This window comes from Suricata suricatta, chromosome 3 (genome assembly GCF_006229205.1).
Source record: "Suricata suricatta isolate VVHF042 chromosome 3, meerkat_22Aug2017_6uvM2_HiC, whole genome shotgun sequence".
Taxonomy (NCBI): Eukaryota; Metazoa; Chordata; class Mammalia; order Carnivora; family Herpestidae; genus Suricata; species Suricata suricatta.
The window spans coordinates 160,971,515-160,993,230 of record NC_043702.1 but is presented as its reverse complement, the minus strand read 5'-3'; the positions used below and the strand labels follow the sequence as shown (position 1 = coordinate 160,993,230).

At 41.1% G+C, this 21,716-nt stretch overlaps 1 protein-coding gene across 2 annotated transcripts in view; it reads left to right on the top strand.

The window, feature by feature from the left end:
- ESRRG (estrogen related receptor gamma) overlaps positions 1–21,716 on the top strand; it is a 577,991-nt gene that overhangs the window by 397,188 nt on the left and 159,087 nt on the right. For both annotated transcript variants that reach the window (XM_029935647.1, XM_029935646.1), the window contains exon 2: positions 3,683–4,098. In XM_029935647.1, the coding sequence (XP_029791507.1) occupies positions 3,696–4,098 (403 nt within the window). In that variant the 5' untranslated portion in view covers positions 3,683–3,695. The remainder of the gene's footprint in view (positions 1–3,682; positions 4,099–21,716) is intronic.

Here is a 21,716-nt window from a genome sequence, read left to right as displayed (position 1 = left end):
TTCAGGCTTGAATAATAGAGCTGTAGAATTTCAGAGACAGAGAGGAAGAGAATTAAGAGCCGCTGTAGTTTTAGGGTATAATGCAATGGTGTCTAGGATGCGTTTGGTGTAATGAGCTAAGTAGTAATTAGGAGACAAGTGTGCTCTTTCAGAGAGTCTGTTGAGGTGTCACTCCCAACACCGGAGCGGGGGACTCGACCGCGACAGGCCTGCAGCTGGTGAGTCCCTCCTCATAGGTGAGCTGCGGGCACAGTAGGTCTCCGTGTGCGCCACTTCCTCCCCGCTTGCTTGGCTTTTTAAAAAAAATCCGGGAACACCTTTAAGAACTCTCTGTTGGCTTCAAGACATTTATTTTTCTTTAATTACTTTTGTTTTTTACTTGTTAGAGAGAGAGAGAGAGAGAGAGAGAGAGAGAGAGAGAGAGGAGGGGGGAGGCAGAGAGAAAGGGAGCGAACCTCAAGCAGGCTTCAGGCTCAGCAAGGAGCCCAGTGCAGGGCTGGATCCCATAACAGTGGGATCACGACCTCAGCCAAAATCAGGAGTCAGATTCTCAACCCACTGAGCCACCTAGGCGCTCAACTTCAAGACATTTCTGCACTGGACTGTGGCATCAGACCTGAGTTCAGATCCTGGAATTCCTATTTCCTAGCCGTCTGACATTCAGGAAATTGCGTGATGTCTGAGGCCCTCTTTTCCTGAAGAGGACTGTGTCCTTCGTAAGATTGTCCTGAGGTTTAAATGAGGTGATATTAGTAAGGTACTCAGGCCAGTGCCTGCCACATAATAAGCACTTGATAAATGGCAACTCTGACTATTATAACTTCTGCTGGGCAAAAGGTTTTAATTAAGGAAGGATCTCAGACACAACCTAAGGCACAAATCCAGTTTGCTCAGTTTCGTTCACAGCTGCAGCAACCAGACCTTATGTGGGAGAAGATATTGCCACTGTCCAGAGACTTCCCTGACAACGTAACTTCCTAATCGCCTTGCTTCCACGCGGATAATTGCAAAGTTATGGATTGAGATTTTGGACCAGACAGCTGGCTGGAGACTCCCTGTTTTTCAGGAGCTTTAGCAACATGCATTTGACACGTAAACATTTGGTGACTTAGCAAATAACTGTTCCATAAACGGGAAAGCAATTCCTGGCCTTGTTTTCTTTCTTCCTTTTTTCTTCTTAATGTTTGTTTATTTTTGAGAGAGAGAGAGAGAGAGAGCTCTCGCTCACGCTCAAGCTCCAGTGAGGGAGGGGCAGAGAGAGAGGAAGACAGAGGATCTGAACTGGGCTCTGTGCTGACAGCAGCAAGCCCAATGTGGGGCTCAAACTCACAAACTGTGAGATAATCACCTGAGCTGAGATCAGACGCTTAACTAACTGAGCCACCCAGGTGCTTCTGGCCTTGTTTCTTAATCAAGAGTTCTGCAGATTTTAGGCGTCCATGAGAAGGAGCCCGAGGGAAATAAAATTGGGGTGAAATTGACCATAGATGCTACAAGAAAAAAGAGAGACAGAAAAGAGGGCCTGGAGAAGACTTGGTATATTTTGTGACCAAGCTGCTCTTTTCTGGAAAAAGGGAAGGGATGGGGGGGGGGGGGGGAGAAATAGTGCCTTAAGGGCAGATGGTGAAAGAGTTAATTGTCATAGCTGTGAGAAATTCGTGCCAGAGAGAGGAAAGGGGAGCAACCATGTTTTAGTACCCTAATAACTTCTAACTCTAGTCCGGGATCATAATGTATGTGTGAGCAGTCCAGTAATTATAAGGTAATAAGTGAAGTGGTGGGGTAAGTGCTCTAAATTAAAAGGAATTCACAGGGCTGCTGTAAGTCAGTGCCGACCCGCTTTCTTTCAAACGTTGACTCTAGGAAAAGTGCTTAGCCCAGAGTGCAAGCGGGGAGACAAGGAGAGCGATCTATTAATTACAGCGCTCATTAACAGTGACGGGTACCAGGCAGCAGATGCAGAAGGGAGAGGACGCCGTAGTTCAGGCTGGCGAGGGGGATATTTCTTCTTTCGCTAGCTCTTGAGGGAAGGACAACACGGGTGGGTGGGCAAAAGTGAGAAGATATTTTTGTGGATTTCTTCTTCCTGTTTGCTTTCTTCACCTCCTGATACCATTTTACTTTAGAAAGCAGATCGTTTCCAGCAGGCAATGTACTTGTTTAAGAGGCAAATTTTTGCTCTTAATGCTCTGCTTTGGAGACCGACTTCTTGGAGCAGTGAAGATTCCCCGATAGGAGATTTTCTATTTTTCTTTATTTTAAAGTAACACAACTGTGGGGGGAGGGGGGTCAAAGAAGAACATGAAATTTGGGCATTGATGAAATATCACTAGATTTATAGTGCAGGACATAAGTGCATCCCTTTGGTTATACCGTGACTACTCCCCCAAATTCTAGTGAGTGACCATTACCCTGTGGGATTCCTATAAATCAACTTTCCACTGGGAAGCAATTAGCTCAGTCCCCTCTCAACCGTCACCTCTTCTTTCTATAGCAGGCTCTCAGAATGTTCTTAGAGACTTTGCTAAAAGGGGTTTTGCACTATGGCTAATCACAAAGAAAATAGGACCAATTATATCTTCTCTTCTAATTACCTTTTCAGAAACTTAATCATTTATGGGTCCAACAAAGAAAGAGGGGAAGTATCTTTCTTTTAGATAAGAGAGATAATTTGTCAGATTAGATGTCTCATCATATTTCCTTCTAGGAGGTGTGATATTAAAAGACCAAAAGAAGGGGGGGAGGGAGCATCCCAAATCTCATTTTTTATGACAAAATTTGATACATTCCTAGTTTGCTGACTATAATATAAAGTATCAGATTTAGGAATCACTGGTATATTGAAGGCTCAAATGGCTTTTCTTGATTCATCTTAAACAATGGCAAATCACACACACAAACACATGCACATCTTTATTAATTTGTGTTGGTGATCGTTTCACCAAGTTTTCTGGGATCTAGGAAATCATCCTTACATCTTGGCTAGAATTTTATACTGGATGTCTTTCTCTGTTGCTATATGGCTATGAAATAGAGCGGTTTATATAAAGAAGCAAAGTGATTGAGAAAATATTCCCTATGCGTCTTAGTCAGATCAATAAAAGACACAGTTATGCTTATGGAAGCTTGTTGACAAACTGTAATTACAGAGCTGAGGAATCATCTGTTCGGTGTTGAAAAGTTTGATTCTGCTCATAATAAAATGATTGCAGCATGGGAACATGGAAGGGGAAAGTAGAGTGAGGATAAATCCAATTTTGGAAATGATGTAGATTTTTAAATCACTCCTCTTCTGTGGCAAATTTAGAATCTAGAGGATTGACAGTGGTTCTCCAGGAGAAAGGTAAAAGAAAAGGGATCGGACCGCTAGAGGTTTGGTTTATGGCCTGCCTGGGCACTTTGATGGGACCCTGTCATGCCCTTGTGCTGATTACCTTCTTGTAGAACAAGAGATATTGACCAGGGAATGAATGATGTGTGGTCTCAGCTCGTCGGCAACGCTCTCGAAGAGCAGTGTCTTTAACATATGAACTCTTCTATTTTTTTTCCTCCTTTCATCCTTCCCTTTCACTTTATATATTTTTTCACCTTCTCTTTGTTTCTACGTCTTTTGGTTTCTATGTTTAACGCTCTCTTCTTTTTTCTCTCTCTCTCTCTCCATGTGTATCTCCCTACATCTCAGGCTTCTCTGCAGAATGTCAAACAAAGATCGACACATTGATTCCAGCTGTTCGTCCTTCATCAAGACGGAACCCTCCAGCCCGGCCTCCCTGACGGACAGCGTCAACCACCACAGCCCAGGTGGCTCCTCAGACGCCAGCGGGAGCTACAGTTCAACCATGAATGGCCATCAGAACGGACTTGACTCGCCACCTCTCTACCCTTCTGCTCCTATCCTAGGAGGGAGTGGGCCGGTCAGGAAACTGTATGATGACTGCGCCAGCACCATTGTTGAAGATCCCCAGACCAAGTGTGAATACATGCTCAACTCGATGCCCAAGAGACTGTGTTTAGTGTGTGGCGACATTGCTTCTGGGTACCACTACGGGGTAGCATCATGTGAAGCCTGCAAGGCGTTCTTCAAGAGGACGATTCAAGGTTAGTGATGCACCTGGGAATGCCCCACTCTCTTCCAGCCTCCCGTGATGGTTGGTTGGTTGGTTTCTCTTAGTTTTTCTCCTTGTTAACCAAGTTTTGCAGTCTCAATTCTGTCCTGAGTACAAAATAGAAACAGATTACAATAGCTTGTGGAGGGTTTATAGAATAAACTCCCCCAGATTGGCCCCCTAAAAATTCTGCTTCCACTATTAAGCTCTAATGATGAAATGATATTAAACTATGGGTTTAAAAGCATGGCTATTATTAGGGCAATGTGGGTCTGCGTTGCAAGCAAATAAGTACACACTGGATCAGTAGTGTTTTTACCTCCTTGGTTCTTCCTACAGATGCATGGAAATAATAAAAACTTGAATATGCATCAAAATCACCTTGAGATTTTGTTAAAATGCAGATCACCGGGCCCTCCCTCAAAATTTCTGACTAGTTACATCCAGAGTAGAAGCCCAAGAATTTTTATTTCTAACAAATTCTCAAGTGATGCTGACGCTGCTGGTCCAGGATCCATGCTTTGACTAGGCTATACACATTTCATTGTTTACTACCTTCCTTCTTTCCCTATGGTTGCATATACTTTCATCACCTTTTTAATGAATTTGTAAAAAAGTCTTCCAAATTATACCTAATTATCAAATAAAGTACACCCCCCAACATATATAAGACACACCCAAACCTTCATAGATTTTCAGGTTTATAAATAACAACGTAAGTATAGGAAAGTATGGCCTAAATTTGTATGTGCTCATTTAAACTAGTAATCCACAAATATAGAGCTCCACTCACATTAAAAGCTATAGATATATAGTCTTCCAGGAAGTTATAATTTTCACTTTTTTAGATCCTTTGTGATATACTTACAAAAAAAATAGAGGGAAGAAAGAATAATTGTTGAGGATCCTTAGCTCATCAATAATTCTTTTCTTAGTGGTTTACAAAATATTTTTTTAACATTTGTTTATTTATTTTGAGAGAGAGAGAGGCAGAGGGGAGGGAGAGAGAATCCCAATTAGGCTCCACGCTGTTGGCATAGAGCCCAACACAGAAACTGTGAGATGGTCACTTGCGATGAAATCAGGAGTCTGATGCTTCACTGATGGAGCCACCCAGGCGCTGCCAAAATGTTTTCTTAACAACTATTTTTTGGATACATGTATGTCTTCCCATGTATCAGTGGTTCTCATCTTTGCCAGCTCCCTGGAATCATCTGGAGACTGAAAACATATTGATGCCAGGGCTCCTACCCCCAAATTCTGGATTAACTGGCCCTGGGTGTGGCCAAGGCAAAGGAGGGATTTCTGGAAGTTTCCTGCTTAATGTTTAAGTAAAACCAGGGTAAGAAATCACTGTCCTCCCCTGTGCTGTGTCCTATAAATGCTTTCTTAGAGTACAGCCAGTGGACCAGCCATATCACCATCTGGGAATTGATTCAAAAAGCTTCATCCCAGATTACCTGAGTTGGAATCTCTGGGGGTGAGCCCAGCAGTCTGCCAGGTGATTCCGAAGCTCACCCGACTTCAGGAGCCACCGTGTGTGTGCCATGTTGCTGCTGATTACCACCCATGACTGACCCTTGTCTGCTAACGGCCCGTTCTTAGACAGAGATGAAGTCAGTTTAATAACTTTGTTGGGTACTGATTTTTAAAGTGCAGGTGAGATTGGGTTTGCTAAATTCTAATCCTAAATATTTTAACAAAAGGTGATCATGAAACTGTTTCTTCCTTCCCTTCCCTCCCTCCCCCTCCCCTCCCCTTCCCTCCTCCCCTCCCCTCCCTTCCCTTCCCTTTTCTCCTAGAGCAGCTGGGAGGGCAATCTTCTCTGTTAGTTGCACTGAAGATTTCAGGAAATATCCTTAGAGGAATGGGTTGTACAACGCCTCTTACTTCTGCGTTGTCTATTACATATCTTCCTTAATTTGTGGCTGTTTACTTAGGGGCACAGTTTTTCAAGACATCATAACTCTTAGATAATAGAGTGGATATTTAAGCCTAACTTTTTCATAACCTTTCATAGTTATAACTGAAGAACACAAGCCAAGTTAGAATGGAGTACATATGGATTACCTAAATTTTTTTTTTAGATCAGGCATTTACACTTTTTTAAATGTTTATTTATTTTTGAGAGAGAGACACAGAGAGTGAATGAGTAAGGGACAGAGAGAGAGGGAGACACAGAATCTGAAGCAGGCTCCAGGTGCTGAGCTGTGCGCGTGGAGCCCCACTTGGGGCTCAAACTCCCGATCTGTGAGATCATGACCTGAGCCGAAGTTGGAAGCTTAACCAACTGAGCCACCCAGGTGCCCCGAATTACCTAAATATTTTAATGGCTGTGTCTTAATATTTTAGGGCTCATCACTGCCATATCTTACTAGCATTTTCTTACAAAAATCCTTCATCCACCGAATCTTTCTTTACTTTTCTCACATCTATAAACTGAAGGCATTAATTCCTACCTCATGGAATGTTTAAGGGTAAAATGAAATGTGAAATCATAGGTAAAGTGAGTAAGTGAAAACAATGATTTGCTTTCACACTTGGGCATCTGAAAAATATCTTCAGCTAATTTACGAACGCTATAAAACGTGAGAATGAAAACGCATTTCAAATTTTTGGGTTCTTACTAGCCATTGTCCAAAGGTGTTAGAATACTTACATTACAGAGCATCTAAAAATTCAAATGGGTAGTGATTTGATTTTGTTTATTCCGTTTATACAGCTCTGGAATTAACTATTCAAAGATAAGCAAATATTTGGGAATAAATTAGCCAATCCTGTGTACTCTTCTATAAGCAAGAGGTTCTCACAGTGAAGCCCATTCCTCTTTACTCCACAAATATTTACTGGGAACCTACTGTGAGCCAGACACTAGCTAGCTGTCTGGAGTTTCATGTTCCCCACATTTTACTAAACCTTAGTTCTCAGACATTTGTGCATTGACGTGGATTCCTCTACAAGTGGCTCCTGCCTTGAGGGAATAACAAGTTTTTAGGATGGGGGTGAGGGGGGCGGGGGGGGGTGAGAGGGGCAGGGGGTGAGAGGCGGGTGGTGGCTAAACTCCTTGGTCCTTAGTATGTATTCAAAAGATAAAACAACTATGAAACACTTTCCTGACAGTTGTTTTTTTTTTAATCATATAGCTTAGATATTAGTCGCTCTGCATTAGTTATTTACTGAGCAATAACTGGATGGAGCAATCGGAATCCCATGCCCGATTATTCCTTAGGATGCTGAAATGCTACCAAAAGCTTAACAGAGCAAAGCACCGGGTGATTCTTGGCATGGATGTAGAGTGCTCAGTTTTACTCCATATTGGAGAGAGCAACTTTCAAGGATTTTGAGCAGGAGACAGAGATGTCACTGTCCAGATTAGCACTCTGGACTTGCCCACCTGGCTGTGTTTGTAGTTGGCAGCTGGGCGGCCCTCAGCAAGGCCACCCTGCTAGCTACATCAGCAGGCTTGCACCGCGGTGCTAACTTAGCCCCACAAAGGCAGTGAGGCAAATAAAGGGATTAAATTGTGAAAGTATAATGTAATAATTAGGGTGGCAATCGTAAGGAAGACTGGAACAGCCCCTCCTTTCTGAGGCCAAGTAGTGATAGCAGTTGAAGTCCAAAGATATTGAAGGGGACCCGATCTGTTATTGTCACAGGTTCTTGTTCTGATGCTGAAAGGGCCAGGAATACATTCTCAGGCGTGAGTCAGCATTGTGGCCAAGCTTTCCCTGTCCTAGTAGTCTCTCCCTCCCCTCCCCTGCAGCTCTTCAGGGAATGTGAAGAGATTATGCAACTCACCTTAAGAGCAAGTCTTTCTACTACTGTGCACAGCCCTTGAGATCAGGGCATTATGTAAGTGTGGCTTCCGCCTCACCAGCGCCTTCTGGTTCTCTTGTTACTTGACTGGGTGACAAGCGCACCCAAAGGCATATTCGTGGCAAAAATGGCCTCTTTAGAGTTTTTATTTCTGATTATAGTAACTACTTTTAAGATTGGTTATATGATATGTAATAAATATCAATTATAAAAGTTGGAGAAAATACTCCTTAAATTTAGAACCAAAAGAATGTATATCCAGAGCACATCTTAAAGAAAGTAACTAGAGGCTCCTAGGTGGGTCAGTAGTTTAAGTGTCCGACTTCAGCTCAGGTCATGATCTGACGGCTCATGAGTTCGTTGGGCTCTGTTGCTGACAGCTCAGAGCCTGGAGCCTGTTTTGGATTCTATGTCTCCCTCTCTCTCTGCCCCTACCCTACTCACGCTCTGACTCTCTTTCTCAAAAATAAACAGTAAAATAATTTTTTTATAAAAAAAAAAGAAAAGTAACGAGAACTGTTCTTTTCAAAGATGAATGTGGTATTCCAGTTGTGAAAGGCAATTAATCATAGATTTCAGGGAAGCCCAGCCAGAAAGGCATATTTTATTTATTGACTATTTCCAAGTTATCATTGGAAAACTATTGAATTAGGTCAGTGCTTAGGGAAAAGTCAAGGTGTTTTTGTTTTGTTTTGTTTTCTGCTGACCAAAAAACCGTTTTAGAAGACTTTGACCATCCTGTCACCTGACAGGGTTAAAATGGCAGTGGTGATCTTATTGCCATTGTCTGGGGTTCTGTGTATGTGTGTGTGTGTGTGTGTGTGTGTGTGTGTGTGTGTGCGCGCGTGCACGTGCGCACTATCATCATTCTGATTTCGTTCCAATTCCAGTGTTAGCCCCAAATTCATAAATTAGTGGGAAACTTTTGTGTGTGTGTACCTTCCTGGTCAGAGTCTTCTGTGGACTCTAGTTAGGGAAGCAAGAGAAGAAAATATCTTCATGTGCCCCCAAAATGTCAATACATAGTTCATCATTGAACATACAAAGTTCTAGCTCCCTTTTTGTTTCTCTATAAGACTATGGAAAATAAGTTTTATATTTATATGATCAATAAGGCCATTTCAGCTGCTCATTTCTGGGCTAGAGATACGACAGACATTTTGTTGTCCCCCACTTTTTTGAAGAGGAAATTGTATACTTAAAAAATCAGGTATTAAGGTTTTTTTTTTTTTTTTTAGATATTCAGTATTGCATAGGTCTTGGGTTCATAGAAAACCAGGTCTAAGTCTCAGCCGCTTAGAGTTGAGAGACTTTAATATCACTGTGCCTCTGTTTCCCAGGTAGGAAGGGTTAAAGGAGAGAATGTCGTGTACCTGGCCATAGTAAGCGCTCAATAAATTATTAACTTTGATTGATACTGGCGGTGTGACGGGGATACTCAGATACTGGTGGGTCAGATAGTCCAGCCCAGAGATGTCCTCGATACTGAACTGGGATGTACCAGCTTCTACCTTCGGCTGTGATACTAAGCCCTCTTTCCCTGCGGCTGTTCTTCACAATGGTGCCCTTTTTCACCCGTAGGTTTTGGGTGGGCTGACTGGAAATTCGATGAGTTTTATGGTAATCAGTTACCTTTTGTTTTTCTTCCTGTGGCCATGGATGGCAAACTGGGTAAATCAGAACAGGAGCCTGAGTCCTGGGACCTGTGTGAAAGATCAGATTCCCAGTTAAGCTTTGTGTTTGTGATCCAGGAATGAAGAAACAGTATGTCCTTGGAGCATGAGATGTAGGAGTGACTGTGGTAGGAACTGAGTTCCCTCTGGACATTCGTGGGCCCTGAGGCAGGAGTACAGTGGTCAGCCACATAATGTATGTGTGAATGTTTAGAAGCTTAGAAATCAAGATGACAGACTGCTAAGTAACGTATGTTCTGTTCTTCTATTGGACAGACATACCATGGCCTGGGAGGCCAGCTTTGCATTTTGAATTCTTAGACTTACAGGAATTTTGTGTCAGAAGGAGGTAGTAGAAGGAGGGTCGGTCCTTAGCCTACAACCCACCCCATTACGTCCCGTGCATAGCGTGGACACCCTTGCTCACATGTCCAAGGCACATTGACCCCTTCCAAACAGCGACCCCTTGACCGCATATGGGCGTCATAACGTGCGCACCACCAGTCCAGTCCAGGTCACCTTCCAGAGGATGGACCCGGGGGAGTGGTCCAGGCAGGCCCTGCAATGGGGTTGTGGCAATTTAGCCACCGAATTTGAGGGTGCCAGGACCTGGGGATCCTGGGATACAAGGGAGCCGGTTCCGGCTGGGCTTGTGCTCTTAGCCTGTCGAAGGGTCCCTTGCACTGTAACATCTTCTAAAGCCCAGGGCCTTCAGGTGGGGGATTGTTTTTTGTCTGGGACTATAGGTGACATGGTAAGAGCCTAAATACCACCTTAAACATGGGGCGTTAAAGATCAGACGTTTGCCTGCCAGCCATCTGCTAAATCTGCGGACGCAGCCTGTGGGGCTGATATGCTGACTTCTCTTCCCCCGGAACTGCTGACTCTCTCCCGGAGCAGGCGGCACAGTCCTAGAGGGTCTCTCCTGAGTGGCACGTTTTCTTCGCCGTTTGTGCTCATTTTCGTCTTAAAATAGAATATTTGCAACACTGGAGGAAGAAGAAACTTACGAGTTGAGTGTCTGAACATCATCTGAACCTTACGAGAGAAAATAATAAAATACTAACTATTTAACTTAAATAGTATTTAGAAAAGATAATTACCCCAGTTTATAAATGGCTGCTTTAAAACTCTAATATGTCTTAAGATTAAAACTCAACATAATATGGAAATGTTTAATTTGACTTGAAGAATCTCAGGAATTATCAGTTGGGATGTAGTATTAAATTAAATATTGATACTAATATTGCAAAAGAAAGACTGTGTACAGTTCCTTTAACTCAGAGTTTGCTTGTGGTAAAGTTTAATTGATTTTTCCACCTTTTCTTGCATTTGATGCGAATTTTGCCTGATTTTTGGACCTGCATTAATGCTGCCAAATTATAAATGAGAGATATTATTATAATCCAGCTATTTTTATTGTAACTTTCAGTGTTTATTTTAATGGTCTAATTTATATTGCAGATTTTCTGTGTTGGTAGAGACTATGTATTATGTGAATGGATCTTTTAGGAAAAAGCATAATTAACAGATTCATCTCTCTTAGTTTTGACTTAATGAACCCACTTCTTGGGATAAATGAGTAGTGATTTTTTTTTCTGTGATTTGTTCTGACTTTTAGGAACGGACCTGAATTGTCATCACTTCTCAAGTTGTAGAGCCAGAGAGTAAATATTTTAGGATCTGTGGGTCACATGCCTTCTCTGTCACATACTCTGCTTGGCTTTGTTTTATTTTTTAAGCTGTTTAAGAATATAAAAACCACTCTGAGTTTGGGGACATACAAAAACATGCCTAGGGCTCGATTTGACTGCTGGGTAACTGCCGGACCCAAACACCCCAATTTATCTTCTTGTAGGACTACTAGGATTTTCAACTCAGGGAACTTCTTTAAGCAACTTTCCATACATATTATTTGTTTAAACTAAAAACAAGTTCTCCATCATGATGGTCTTCTAAGTATACTCTCTCGGTTTTCAGAATGTTTTCACTTTTTCAAGGATCACATTTTTCTGGTCTCTTGTCACTTTCACTATGCCGTATTCATGTGTGTTAGCAAATCGGAAAACAGAATCATTGTAAATTAAAACAAAGTGAGAGCAACTGACAAAACGTTGGATCTGAGTTGTATAAAATGAGACTGATTACTTTCATAGATTAAATTGCATGGTTGATCTTTGATCAAAGAAAAGAAAATAGAAGAGTATTGAACTATCCTTACTGTGTTTTTGTCCTCCAGAGTTTAGGAACTCAAATTTGTGACATGACAAGTTCTGGTGTCATTTACATGGTTTTTAAACACGTCTGTAGTTTGTGAAAGTTATTTAAAACTGACGTATCATTTTAGCTCTCGATTCCTAGGGGAAGTTTACCTGTTGAGTGACGCTGGATGAGAAGCCGGCCTGGGTCGGGGTACGTGCCAGGGCATTCAGGGAGGAAATGCATTTTTAGTGAAACTTTTTATGACATGGTAAAGTGTCCAACTGTAGTTTACTGCCAAATTAGTGAGATTTGTTAATTAGTCAAATTAGGCAGACAAAATTCACTTTCATAGCCATATATTTGCAAAATGAGTGACCCTCTTTCCTACTGTCTGTGTTATTTCACAGGGGTTGGGAAGTGATATAGGATGTGTTTCCTGTTCCTCTAGTAAGTTACATTATATTTATTTTTATTTATTTAGAAAAGCATTTGTAATAGTATCATTAATTTTTAAAAGTGCAGTAATTACAACTAATAGAAGGACACATGTTTTAGCAAATTTTAAAATTTAGCTGTATCTTCTGGGGTGCCATGAGTTAAGCGTCTGACTCTTCAGGTCAGCTCAGGTCTTCATCTCAGGGTTGTGAGTTCAGCCTCTGCACTGGGCTCTGCGCTGGATGTGAAAGCCTACTTAAAAACAAACAAACAAACAAACAAACAAGAACTTAGCTCTGTCTTCATCCTTTAAAGTGCTGATGTACCGTAACATTACTATACGCTCCATTGATTCTCCTTGACATGGCGTACATGATAGTGTTATGCCCAAGATTTCCAATATCGTCCCCAAAAACCAGAGGCCGCCCGGGAGACAGAGTCACGCATGCAAAAGCAGAGGGCTTTATTACAGGTTTAGGCTCTCCGGACCTAAACTCGGGTTCTTAGACTTCACCAGCGCAGTGGATCCGTGCTGAGAGCCCTGAACAAAGGCGGGGCAGGGCCTTTATGGGTTTGGGGAGGGGGAGTTACAGGACATTGTGACACAGGTACAGGGGTCCAATCATTATAGCATACCATCATTGGCAGTAATTTTAACCATACATCGTTACTTTTGCTGGGAGCCAATCACAACATTTAGAGTATTGACCGATTATAGAGTGGACCCAGGACCCAGGACCCTCACGTAGGGCGTGACTAGCCTCAAGCAATAGGTGCTTATCTATAGCTTCTATCTCTAGGCCCGCCCTTAGAAATGTTAAAGGTGTTAGCTGGCCTTTCCTGATTGGGTGTTACAAGGGTGGTCCCTCCTGCCTTGGGCAGTGTGTGCCCTTCTATTGTCTAATGGAGTCAGTTTGATTCAGACCTGCATCCTTACAATAGACTCAGAAAAAATAAGGAGGTAATTCTGGATTATCTCTACCTGTACATACATATGTAAGAGGCCATGCTTTTTTTACTTATTTTTGTAAACTTCTTTTTTCTTTACTGAAACCCTCTGACCTCAGGTAATATAGTCAGTTTCCCTGCTCACCCAGGGTGGGACCCTCAGAGTAGCAGCAGGGTTGGAAGGGTACTGGCTGCGCCCCGAGACTCGGTGCTGACATCCCCCATGGCGACCCAACTGGGCCACCCAAACCTGTTCCTGATTCAGTCCCTCTCTTGGGGGAAAGAAGCGTGTGCATTGCCTTTTCTTCTAAACATTCTGTTGGTGAGTAATTTTCTTAGCCTGCCCCAGCCTACCACTTGTCAAATCTAAAACGCCTCCTGGCGCTCCACACCAACACTCCTCTAGGCAAGTAATGGCTGAGAAGGACTTTGTGTAGTTTACACACTCAAGTCTGAGGCACTTCAAGGATCGGTTCCAATTAATTCTTTAAAAATGCCATTTGCTCTCCTGTCTTTTAGCATGGTTGAATTTTACAGTTGTGATGGACTTCTTAGGAAGTGGGGTGTGGCTGGTCCTTTGCCAATAGACCAATGGACTTTCTTGGAAGGATCTGCCACCCTGGAATTATCTGGTGATTGTTTTGATGAAGGGCTGGAGGCTGTTTTTGGATCACTAGATGAACTGCCCAGAAAGCTGTCAGTGCTTCACTTTCTGTGCTAATAGCTTCCATTCTTCCATTCTTGTTCTCCCTTGACCCAGAACAAAGTCCTGACAATATGGCTGTTCTATTCAGAGAAACAACTGATAAATTACCTTGTTAGAATAGCCTCAGTAGCTAGTGTAGGAATGATACCTGTGCTTTCTAGTTTCAAATGCATGCTTTAATGCATATGTTAAAGTGATTACATGGTGACTCTTCCTTCAGTAAAGTTAGTTACAGCTAACTCCAGTAGATTACAACGTTCACCCTAGAGGTAGGAAGGTAAACAGAGAATGAGCGAGGAGCGTTCTAAGGTCTCAGGTTCCTGTTGATGTGAATGTGGTTCATTTGGGTAATTAGTTGTAGGAATGTGTGTCACAGTATGAGTTGCTTCGTCCTGGGGAAGGGAAACATCAGTAACTTGTTAAATTCAAGTCTGAAGCTATGAGGTGGGATGTAAGGAAGGGGGGGGAGCGTTTCCTGGCATGGGTCAGAATTTTTTTTCTTTACTGTTAACAAGCCCAGGGCAGTGGTTTATTTCTCTGAGATATTACTTGAAAAACTTAGAAACTATCTTAGATGTGGTAAAGTCTACGCACTGCATTAATTCACTTTCTTTTGAAGTTGTTGATAATGGGTGAGATGCAGTAATTCGAAGGCCTAGTCATTGCAGCTCACTTACACAATTTTAAAAGTATTTATATTTCAATGATGTTTAAGCATTTATTTATGTTTATTGTGGTAAAAATCACAAGACACAAAATACACGTAACAAAAATGCATGTAACATAAAAATCACAGAACATAAAAATTGCCATCTTAACCAATTTTTGGTGTACAGTGTATTTGGTAACAGCACAGTATTGTGCAACAGATCTTTAAATGTTTCTATGCTGCCAAACAGAAACTCTACACCAACTGAACAAATGCCCCTTCTTCTTGCCCTTCGCCCTGCCCCCATCCCTGGAAACCACTTTTGTGCTTTTTGTGTTTGACTACTTTGACCTCCCATATTCTAATCAGGAGTATTTGTCTTTTTGTGATTGGCTTGTCCCAGTTGGCAAAATGTTCTCCACGTATCCATTTTGTCATACATGACAGGATTTCCTTCTTTTTAACGGCTGTGTAATATTCCATTATATATCTATACCACTCTTGCTTTATCCATTCACTCATCAAAAGACAATAGGTTCTTTCTGCCTCCTGGCTGTTGTGGCCAGTGCTAGAGTGAACCCTGGGTGGAGAAATCTCTCTTTGAGACCCTGTTTCCAGTGTCTTGGAGAGATGCCCAGAAGTGGGATTTGTGGATCATATGGTAATGCTATTTTTAATGTTTTGATGAACCTTCATACTGACTGGTTTTCCATAATGGCTACACCATTTTACTTTCCCACTGGCAGTGCAGATGGTTTCAGTTTCTCTGCATCCTTCCTGGCATTTTCTTTCCTTCTTCCTTTCTTTTCTCTTTTCTTCTCTTCTCTTCTTTCCTGATAGTGGCCATCCTAACGAGTGTGAGGGAATGTTTAAACATTTTTGAGGGGTTTCAGATACTCCCTGAATTTGAAGTTCTAATCTTTTACCTCCTTAGGCTGTGCATAAACAATTACATATGTGGACAATGTAAATAGTTGTTTTCAGCCTCTTGAATTGCACACAATGCCTTTATCATCTAATAGTAGATGAAGAATTCATTAGTCTGTCATAATATCAGTTTTTACAATGTACCATACATTGTTCTAAGTGATTTACACTAATTGTTGTAGTAATTCTTCCATTATACCAAGGAAGTGGATACTATGGTTATATTATTATACTATCATATTTATTGATGTGGAACTTGAGGCACAGGGAAGTAATGGCCCCAAAACAACTGAATCTCAGACAGTGTGAGCCAGGAGCCTGTGCTCCCTACCACTCATTGCCCCACCTTGCATATTTTTTAAGCTTTTAAAACATCAAATAATTTTAGACTGATTTCTTTTTAAGGGATTTTAGTCCATAGGCAAAAGTTTCCATTACATTGATAAAATAAAATAAAAATGGGAAATTAAGAATATTTCTGAAGTTATGATTAGATAATATTAAAGGTTTATAGTAGTAAAGGTTTTTAAAAAAGGAGACACTCAGAAATGTGTCTTAAATATTTTTTTATCATTCATTTTTAGAAATCCCCTATATATGAAGTTTGAGGGCCAAGTCTTCTATTATATCAGTTTTCTGTCTCAGATCTCTGTTAGCTGTTGATACTCATTTTGCTATGCTAGATTTTTAAAATTATGTTTTTAATGTTTATTTTTGAGAAAGAGCGAGAGAGAGCTTGCACACAAATGGGGCAGAGAAAGAGGAAGACATAGAATATGAAGCAGACTCCAGGCTAAGAGCTGTCTGCACAGAGCCAGACTCAGGGCTTGAGTTCATGAACCACAAGATCTTGGCCTGAGCTGAAGACAGAAGCCCAGCCAACTGACCCATCCAGGCATCCCTGCTACTTTGGAGTCTTAGTTGTTAGTTTTAGGTTGATCCTAGAAATACACCTCCACACCCACCACCGATTAACACTTCCCTGGCTTTCTAATTCTTTATTTAGGAAGGAAAGAGGCTCATTTCTTCTCTTGTTTTGATATGAAAATGATTGCTTGTGTAGACTTTCTGACTGCAACAGAGGGCAACTCTTTTCTTCTTGTGATGAATACTAGTCAGAAGAAGGGAGGTAAATGTGATTATATGAATGAATCTGTATTTTTAAAGAAAAAAATATATTCTTTGGGATTAAATATTGTTTTATTTTGGTTTGAATAAGCTTAAAGAAACCACTGTATTCTGATATACTTTTTAATAAAGGGATAACTAAGTAATAATACAAAAAGAAAAGAAGAGGATTTAGTACACAGGAAATTGTGATTAATTTAGAATTTAGATCTTGAAATCTGAATGTACCTTTGGAGTGAATCTGAAAGCATAGCCAAGTCTACATTCTGATATCCATTTTTCAGTGCAAACTATTCACATAGTTTTCATTTGAAGAAGATCAGAGACAAGCACACGAATCTTCAAAGGAACGAATCTAGCTCAAGATTTTGTCCTTGATTGCACCTTTTTTTTTTCCTTTTGCCTCCAAAGCATCTTCACTGCTCCCAAGGCACCTCCTTGCTCCTGGAATGCCTTCACTGTCCCCCAGAGTCTTCAGACTATGTTATATATGGAGAACAATTTCAGATTTTATAGGTGTTTAAAGCAAAAGCCTTCCAACTTCTTCTGCCACTTCTGAGATAGTATCAGATTACTAAGATTTCTTTTGTCATGTCTGCACCTAAGTTTGGGAAGCTACTTTACGGGGCTAGAAGTAAGAAAGGAAATCATGGGTACCACACGTTTTTGTGTTGGGTGTGTGGTTTTTAGACTAGAGATTCGTAAACCAACGTCTGAAGCCAAAGAAATTTTGCTAAAGGAAGTTTGATTGGAACACAGCCACGCCCATTCTTGTTTTGTTAGTGGCTGCTTTTGTGCTTCTACCAGATTTTGGGGGAGTCATAGTAGAGACAGAATGACCTTCAAGGCTGAAATATTTACTATCTGGGCCTTTAAGAAAAAAACACTTGTCAACTCGTGCTGTTATATGAAGGAGTGAGAACTAAACATTTACCCTCAGCCTTCCCTGCCCCGTCTCCGCTGGACCATCACCGCCTGGGAAGCCCCCTGCGTCACTGCTAACTTTTCCCCTGTACTCCTCCTTCCTGAAGAAATGCCTGGCACTTTTCTGCAATCCCCATCATAGCAGACAGTTTGGTACACAGGTTTCATTTCAGAGATGAAAATCTGTAGGTACAAACACGACATGTTGGGAAACTTGCATGGTTCTCCCTTGGGCTTTTTTTGTTTTACTCCTAATCCACTTAGTAGCCCTTTGTCAGTTTTCTGACCCTTGGGGTAATTAGTTATTACTGTCTTTTTTTTTAATGATTATTTATTTATTTTGAGAGAAAGGGAGAGGGAGAGGGAGAGAGCGAAAGAGAGAGCGAGAGCATGAATATGATCAGGGGGAGGGACAGAGAAAGAAGATAGAGAGAATCCCAAGCAGGTCCCAAGCTTTTAGCCCAGTGTGGGGCTCAATCTCACAAACTATGAGATCATGACCTGAACCAAAATCAAGAGTCTGATGCTTAACCAACAGAGCCACCCAGGTACCCCATTTACTGTCTTTTGAATATTTGTTTGCTTGTGCTTCTCATAACGTGCCTGTGATTTGGACACCAGGTCTATGCCTTTTGGCTTTCTTGCACCAGGCCAGAAGAAATTCTCTGCCAACCCTTTCCTCACTTCTGCACTGAGAACCAGCCCCTGGCCACTTGTAGAGCCCCGTTAGCCCTTCTGTGACCTGAATCCTTTACCTGAGTATAATTACAATGTTGTCATTATTGTTGAGAATTGGTGGTCATTCTGGTTCAGGAATTTGAGTACATGATCTCATTTGATTTTCATAGCAACACCATAAAGATGTCCATGGGTATGATCCATCTTTCACTCCTGAAGAAGGTAACTTGAAGTTTAAATGCTTTCCTTGACTCATAGAGAAAATGGTAGAACCAGCACTTGAACCCAGTGTTACTCCTATCTTATCTTGTGATCATGGCTTGACCGTCGTCTATGGTTTAAGGACCGATCAGTTAAGATCACTGGGTCCAGCAGGGTTTCCCCAAGTCTGTACCAACTTTGGAGGGCACAGATAGATACTTGTTGAATACATCAGCTTGATCTTGGAAGAGTAAGTCTCTAATACCAATATCTCTTTTCTGACAAAGGTCTTGGCACACTAATGGCACTCAAGAACAGAAGCATTTAAGGACAGTACTAGGAAAGGATGTGCTTGTGTTTACTTGCTAAAGGACAGGAAAATCTCAGGATTGGCATGAATTCAAATTCCTATTTTAAGAGTCAGTGGCTTTGGGGGCACCTGGCTGGCTCAGTTAGAAAAGCACATGACTCTTGATCTTGGGGTTGTGAATTTGAGCCCCATGTTCGGTAGAAGGTTACTTCATTTTTTTTTTTAAATAAAAGAATCAGTTGCTTTGTTACATAGGATGTGACCCTAATGCCTCCATGCTCGTCATATGGACTTCCTGGTCTGTTTGATAACTGCCACCATAAAATGTATCTTTCTATTAAAAAACAGTGGATGCATTAGATTTTTTTGGCATTTCTTTAACCTGAAGTATTTTGTTAAACTGCTTTTTTAAAAAAAGAGATCAGCAAACTCATCAAAGTTTAAAATATGTAGGTAGAGAAAGCGCATGTAAGAGTTGCTGTTGAATACTAAGCACAGCAGATTTGGGGGTTTGGGTTGCCTCAGATCTATCCTTTATTATGGCTGTGGTCATCTCTGAGCTCTTTTATAAATACTTCTGTGACACCATCCCTACTCTCTGAGATCTTAGAAACTGAGGTGCAATGGCTATCCACAACATGTACGGCATGCATTCTAAACTGTGGAAGAGTAGTTGCCTTTCCCAAGAAGATATCATCACATCAAAACCAAAAAACATTGAATTTCTGGTTCCTTTGGATGAGAGAGATTTGTATTCTCCGTCATCTTCATCAGTGAGTGTGTTTTTATTATACATTTATTATTCCCTTTTTAAAATGTATTTCGGAACACACCCTCCTGAGTATGGATTACTTTGCTCTCCTACCATGAACAATAATGAACAATAGCATTATTTTAGGATCTTTAAAATGCATTGTTTACAGCCTGACGCCTGTTGCTTTGGTGACATGGTCTGTTTGGTTTCTGTGGAATTAAACTGGCCACACACCATAGTGGTTCAGAGACAAGTTGAGGGATTTCTTTTTGAGGTGTTGAGAGATTCCATTCTCCAAAAGCAACCCTATCCTCTCCCACAGCTGCCCTTGTACCATAAGTCAGACAACAGCAAAGGACAGTGCCAACATCCACCCTTATCTTACAACTCCGCGGCATCAAAATTTCCTTTCCAACCAGCAGCGATAGCAACAACAACAACAACTACACAAAGCACATTCTCAGAAGATAGGAATTTCATTCTTTATTTCTATTCCAACAATACACAATTAATTACTTTTCCAAGATCAGAGTCAGGCAGCATTGCATCACAGTTAAGAGCACAGACTTTTGTTCAGTGCCTTAATTCTCTCATCTGCCAAATGGGGTTCATGTAGGTAAAACACATAAAATAGTGCCTGGCACTCTTAGTGTTTATTCTAGGTATTGTTATGCAGATTTTAAAGGGTGAATTTAGGGAGCATTGCACTCAGTGTCAGGATATTTGAGTTTTAGTCTGTAATTTTTTGCAATTAATTAGTCCATATCCTTGTCAAGAAGGTCCAGCAATCAGAAATTAATCAGTACATATTTACCTGTCTGTGGTCTCTAAAACAAGGAGGCTGAACCAACTAGACATTAGGTTCTCCTCAAAGTCTGATATCCTTTAACTTTGTGTTGCTTAATGCCAAAAGATATTAGCAGATTCCTGTTAGTTTTATTCTGTCTCATTGACTGTACTTAGCGTTTTTAAAAGAATGATTTGGGGCTAAATATTAAAATGAGGGAATGAGGAATAGGATCATTAAAAATCAAGTCGACAGGTAATGAGTGGCTTCCTGTGGGTCATTCAGGTGACTACACAATCTTTTGGACACAAGGGATTCCAAGGGGTATAGTGAGTCTCTGTCCTTAAGGAATATACAATTGAAACATGAGGTGTGTGATCCAGTAGACATAAATAATAAAGTATGTTGAGCTCTTTTTTTAATTAATTTATTTTTTTAGTTTATTTTGAGAGAGAGAGAGAGAGAATGAGCAGGGGAGGGGCAGAGAGAGAGGAGAGGAGAATCTCAGCAGGCTCCATACCACCAGTGCAGAGCCTAATGTGTGGCTCAAACTCATGAACTCGTGAGATCATGACTTGAGCTGAAATCAAAAGCCAGATACTTAAGCAACTGAACCAGTCAGGTGCCCCAAAGTATGCTGAGTTCTAAGAGAATGACCCACGTGAAGACAAATGTAAGATGAACTAGTTACACCCATAAGGACTCAGTCTTGTGGGCTCTGGGAAAGCTTCATTGAAGACATGATAAAAGAAGCATATGAAGAGGACCAGCAGAAAAGATAATGTTGCTTTTTAGGAATTTGGACAGTTCAGAATTTGGACATGTCAGACAAGGGTGGGCTTGGGATAGGGATCGAAATTGACCTGAACTGTGGGAAGGGATAAGGCTGGGGTGGGATTTGGAAGAGCTTTGCAAATCCTTTACGCTTGATTATAATCAGATTACACCCAGTGATGTGCAGTTCATGAGCCCAGCACAGCGACAGGAAGTGCTCACAAAATGTGGTTGATATCTCAGAAATTCACTTCTTAGACACTTTGGTGCTTTAAAAAAAATAACTTGACTTATTTTTCTTCTTCCTCTCCTCTTATTATCTGCAAAATATAGCCATGTCCGCTAGGCTGTTGGCAAGACAAAATTTTCTTACAGCTTCTCTGGGTGAATGACATACTCATTTTTACACTTTTGTGCAAATCTGAGGAAGGTTGTTTTATAATACTGCCAAATTCCAGAGTTAGGTCTTAAGAGTGAAAGTATTTAGTAATTGGTGAAATTCTACAATGTCTTTCCCTTTTGTTCTCAGAAGGGTGAACAACATGATCTATGGTTTTAACACCTCTATTATGTATAATTCTGACAGTGTTTTAAAGTACATACGTGATTATTTCTCTTCCATATTTTAGTAATCTGAGAGGAGTAGGGGTAAAGTAACTAGGTTAAGTTCACCCAGCTAGTAAATGGCAGAGCTAATT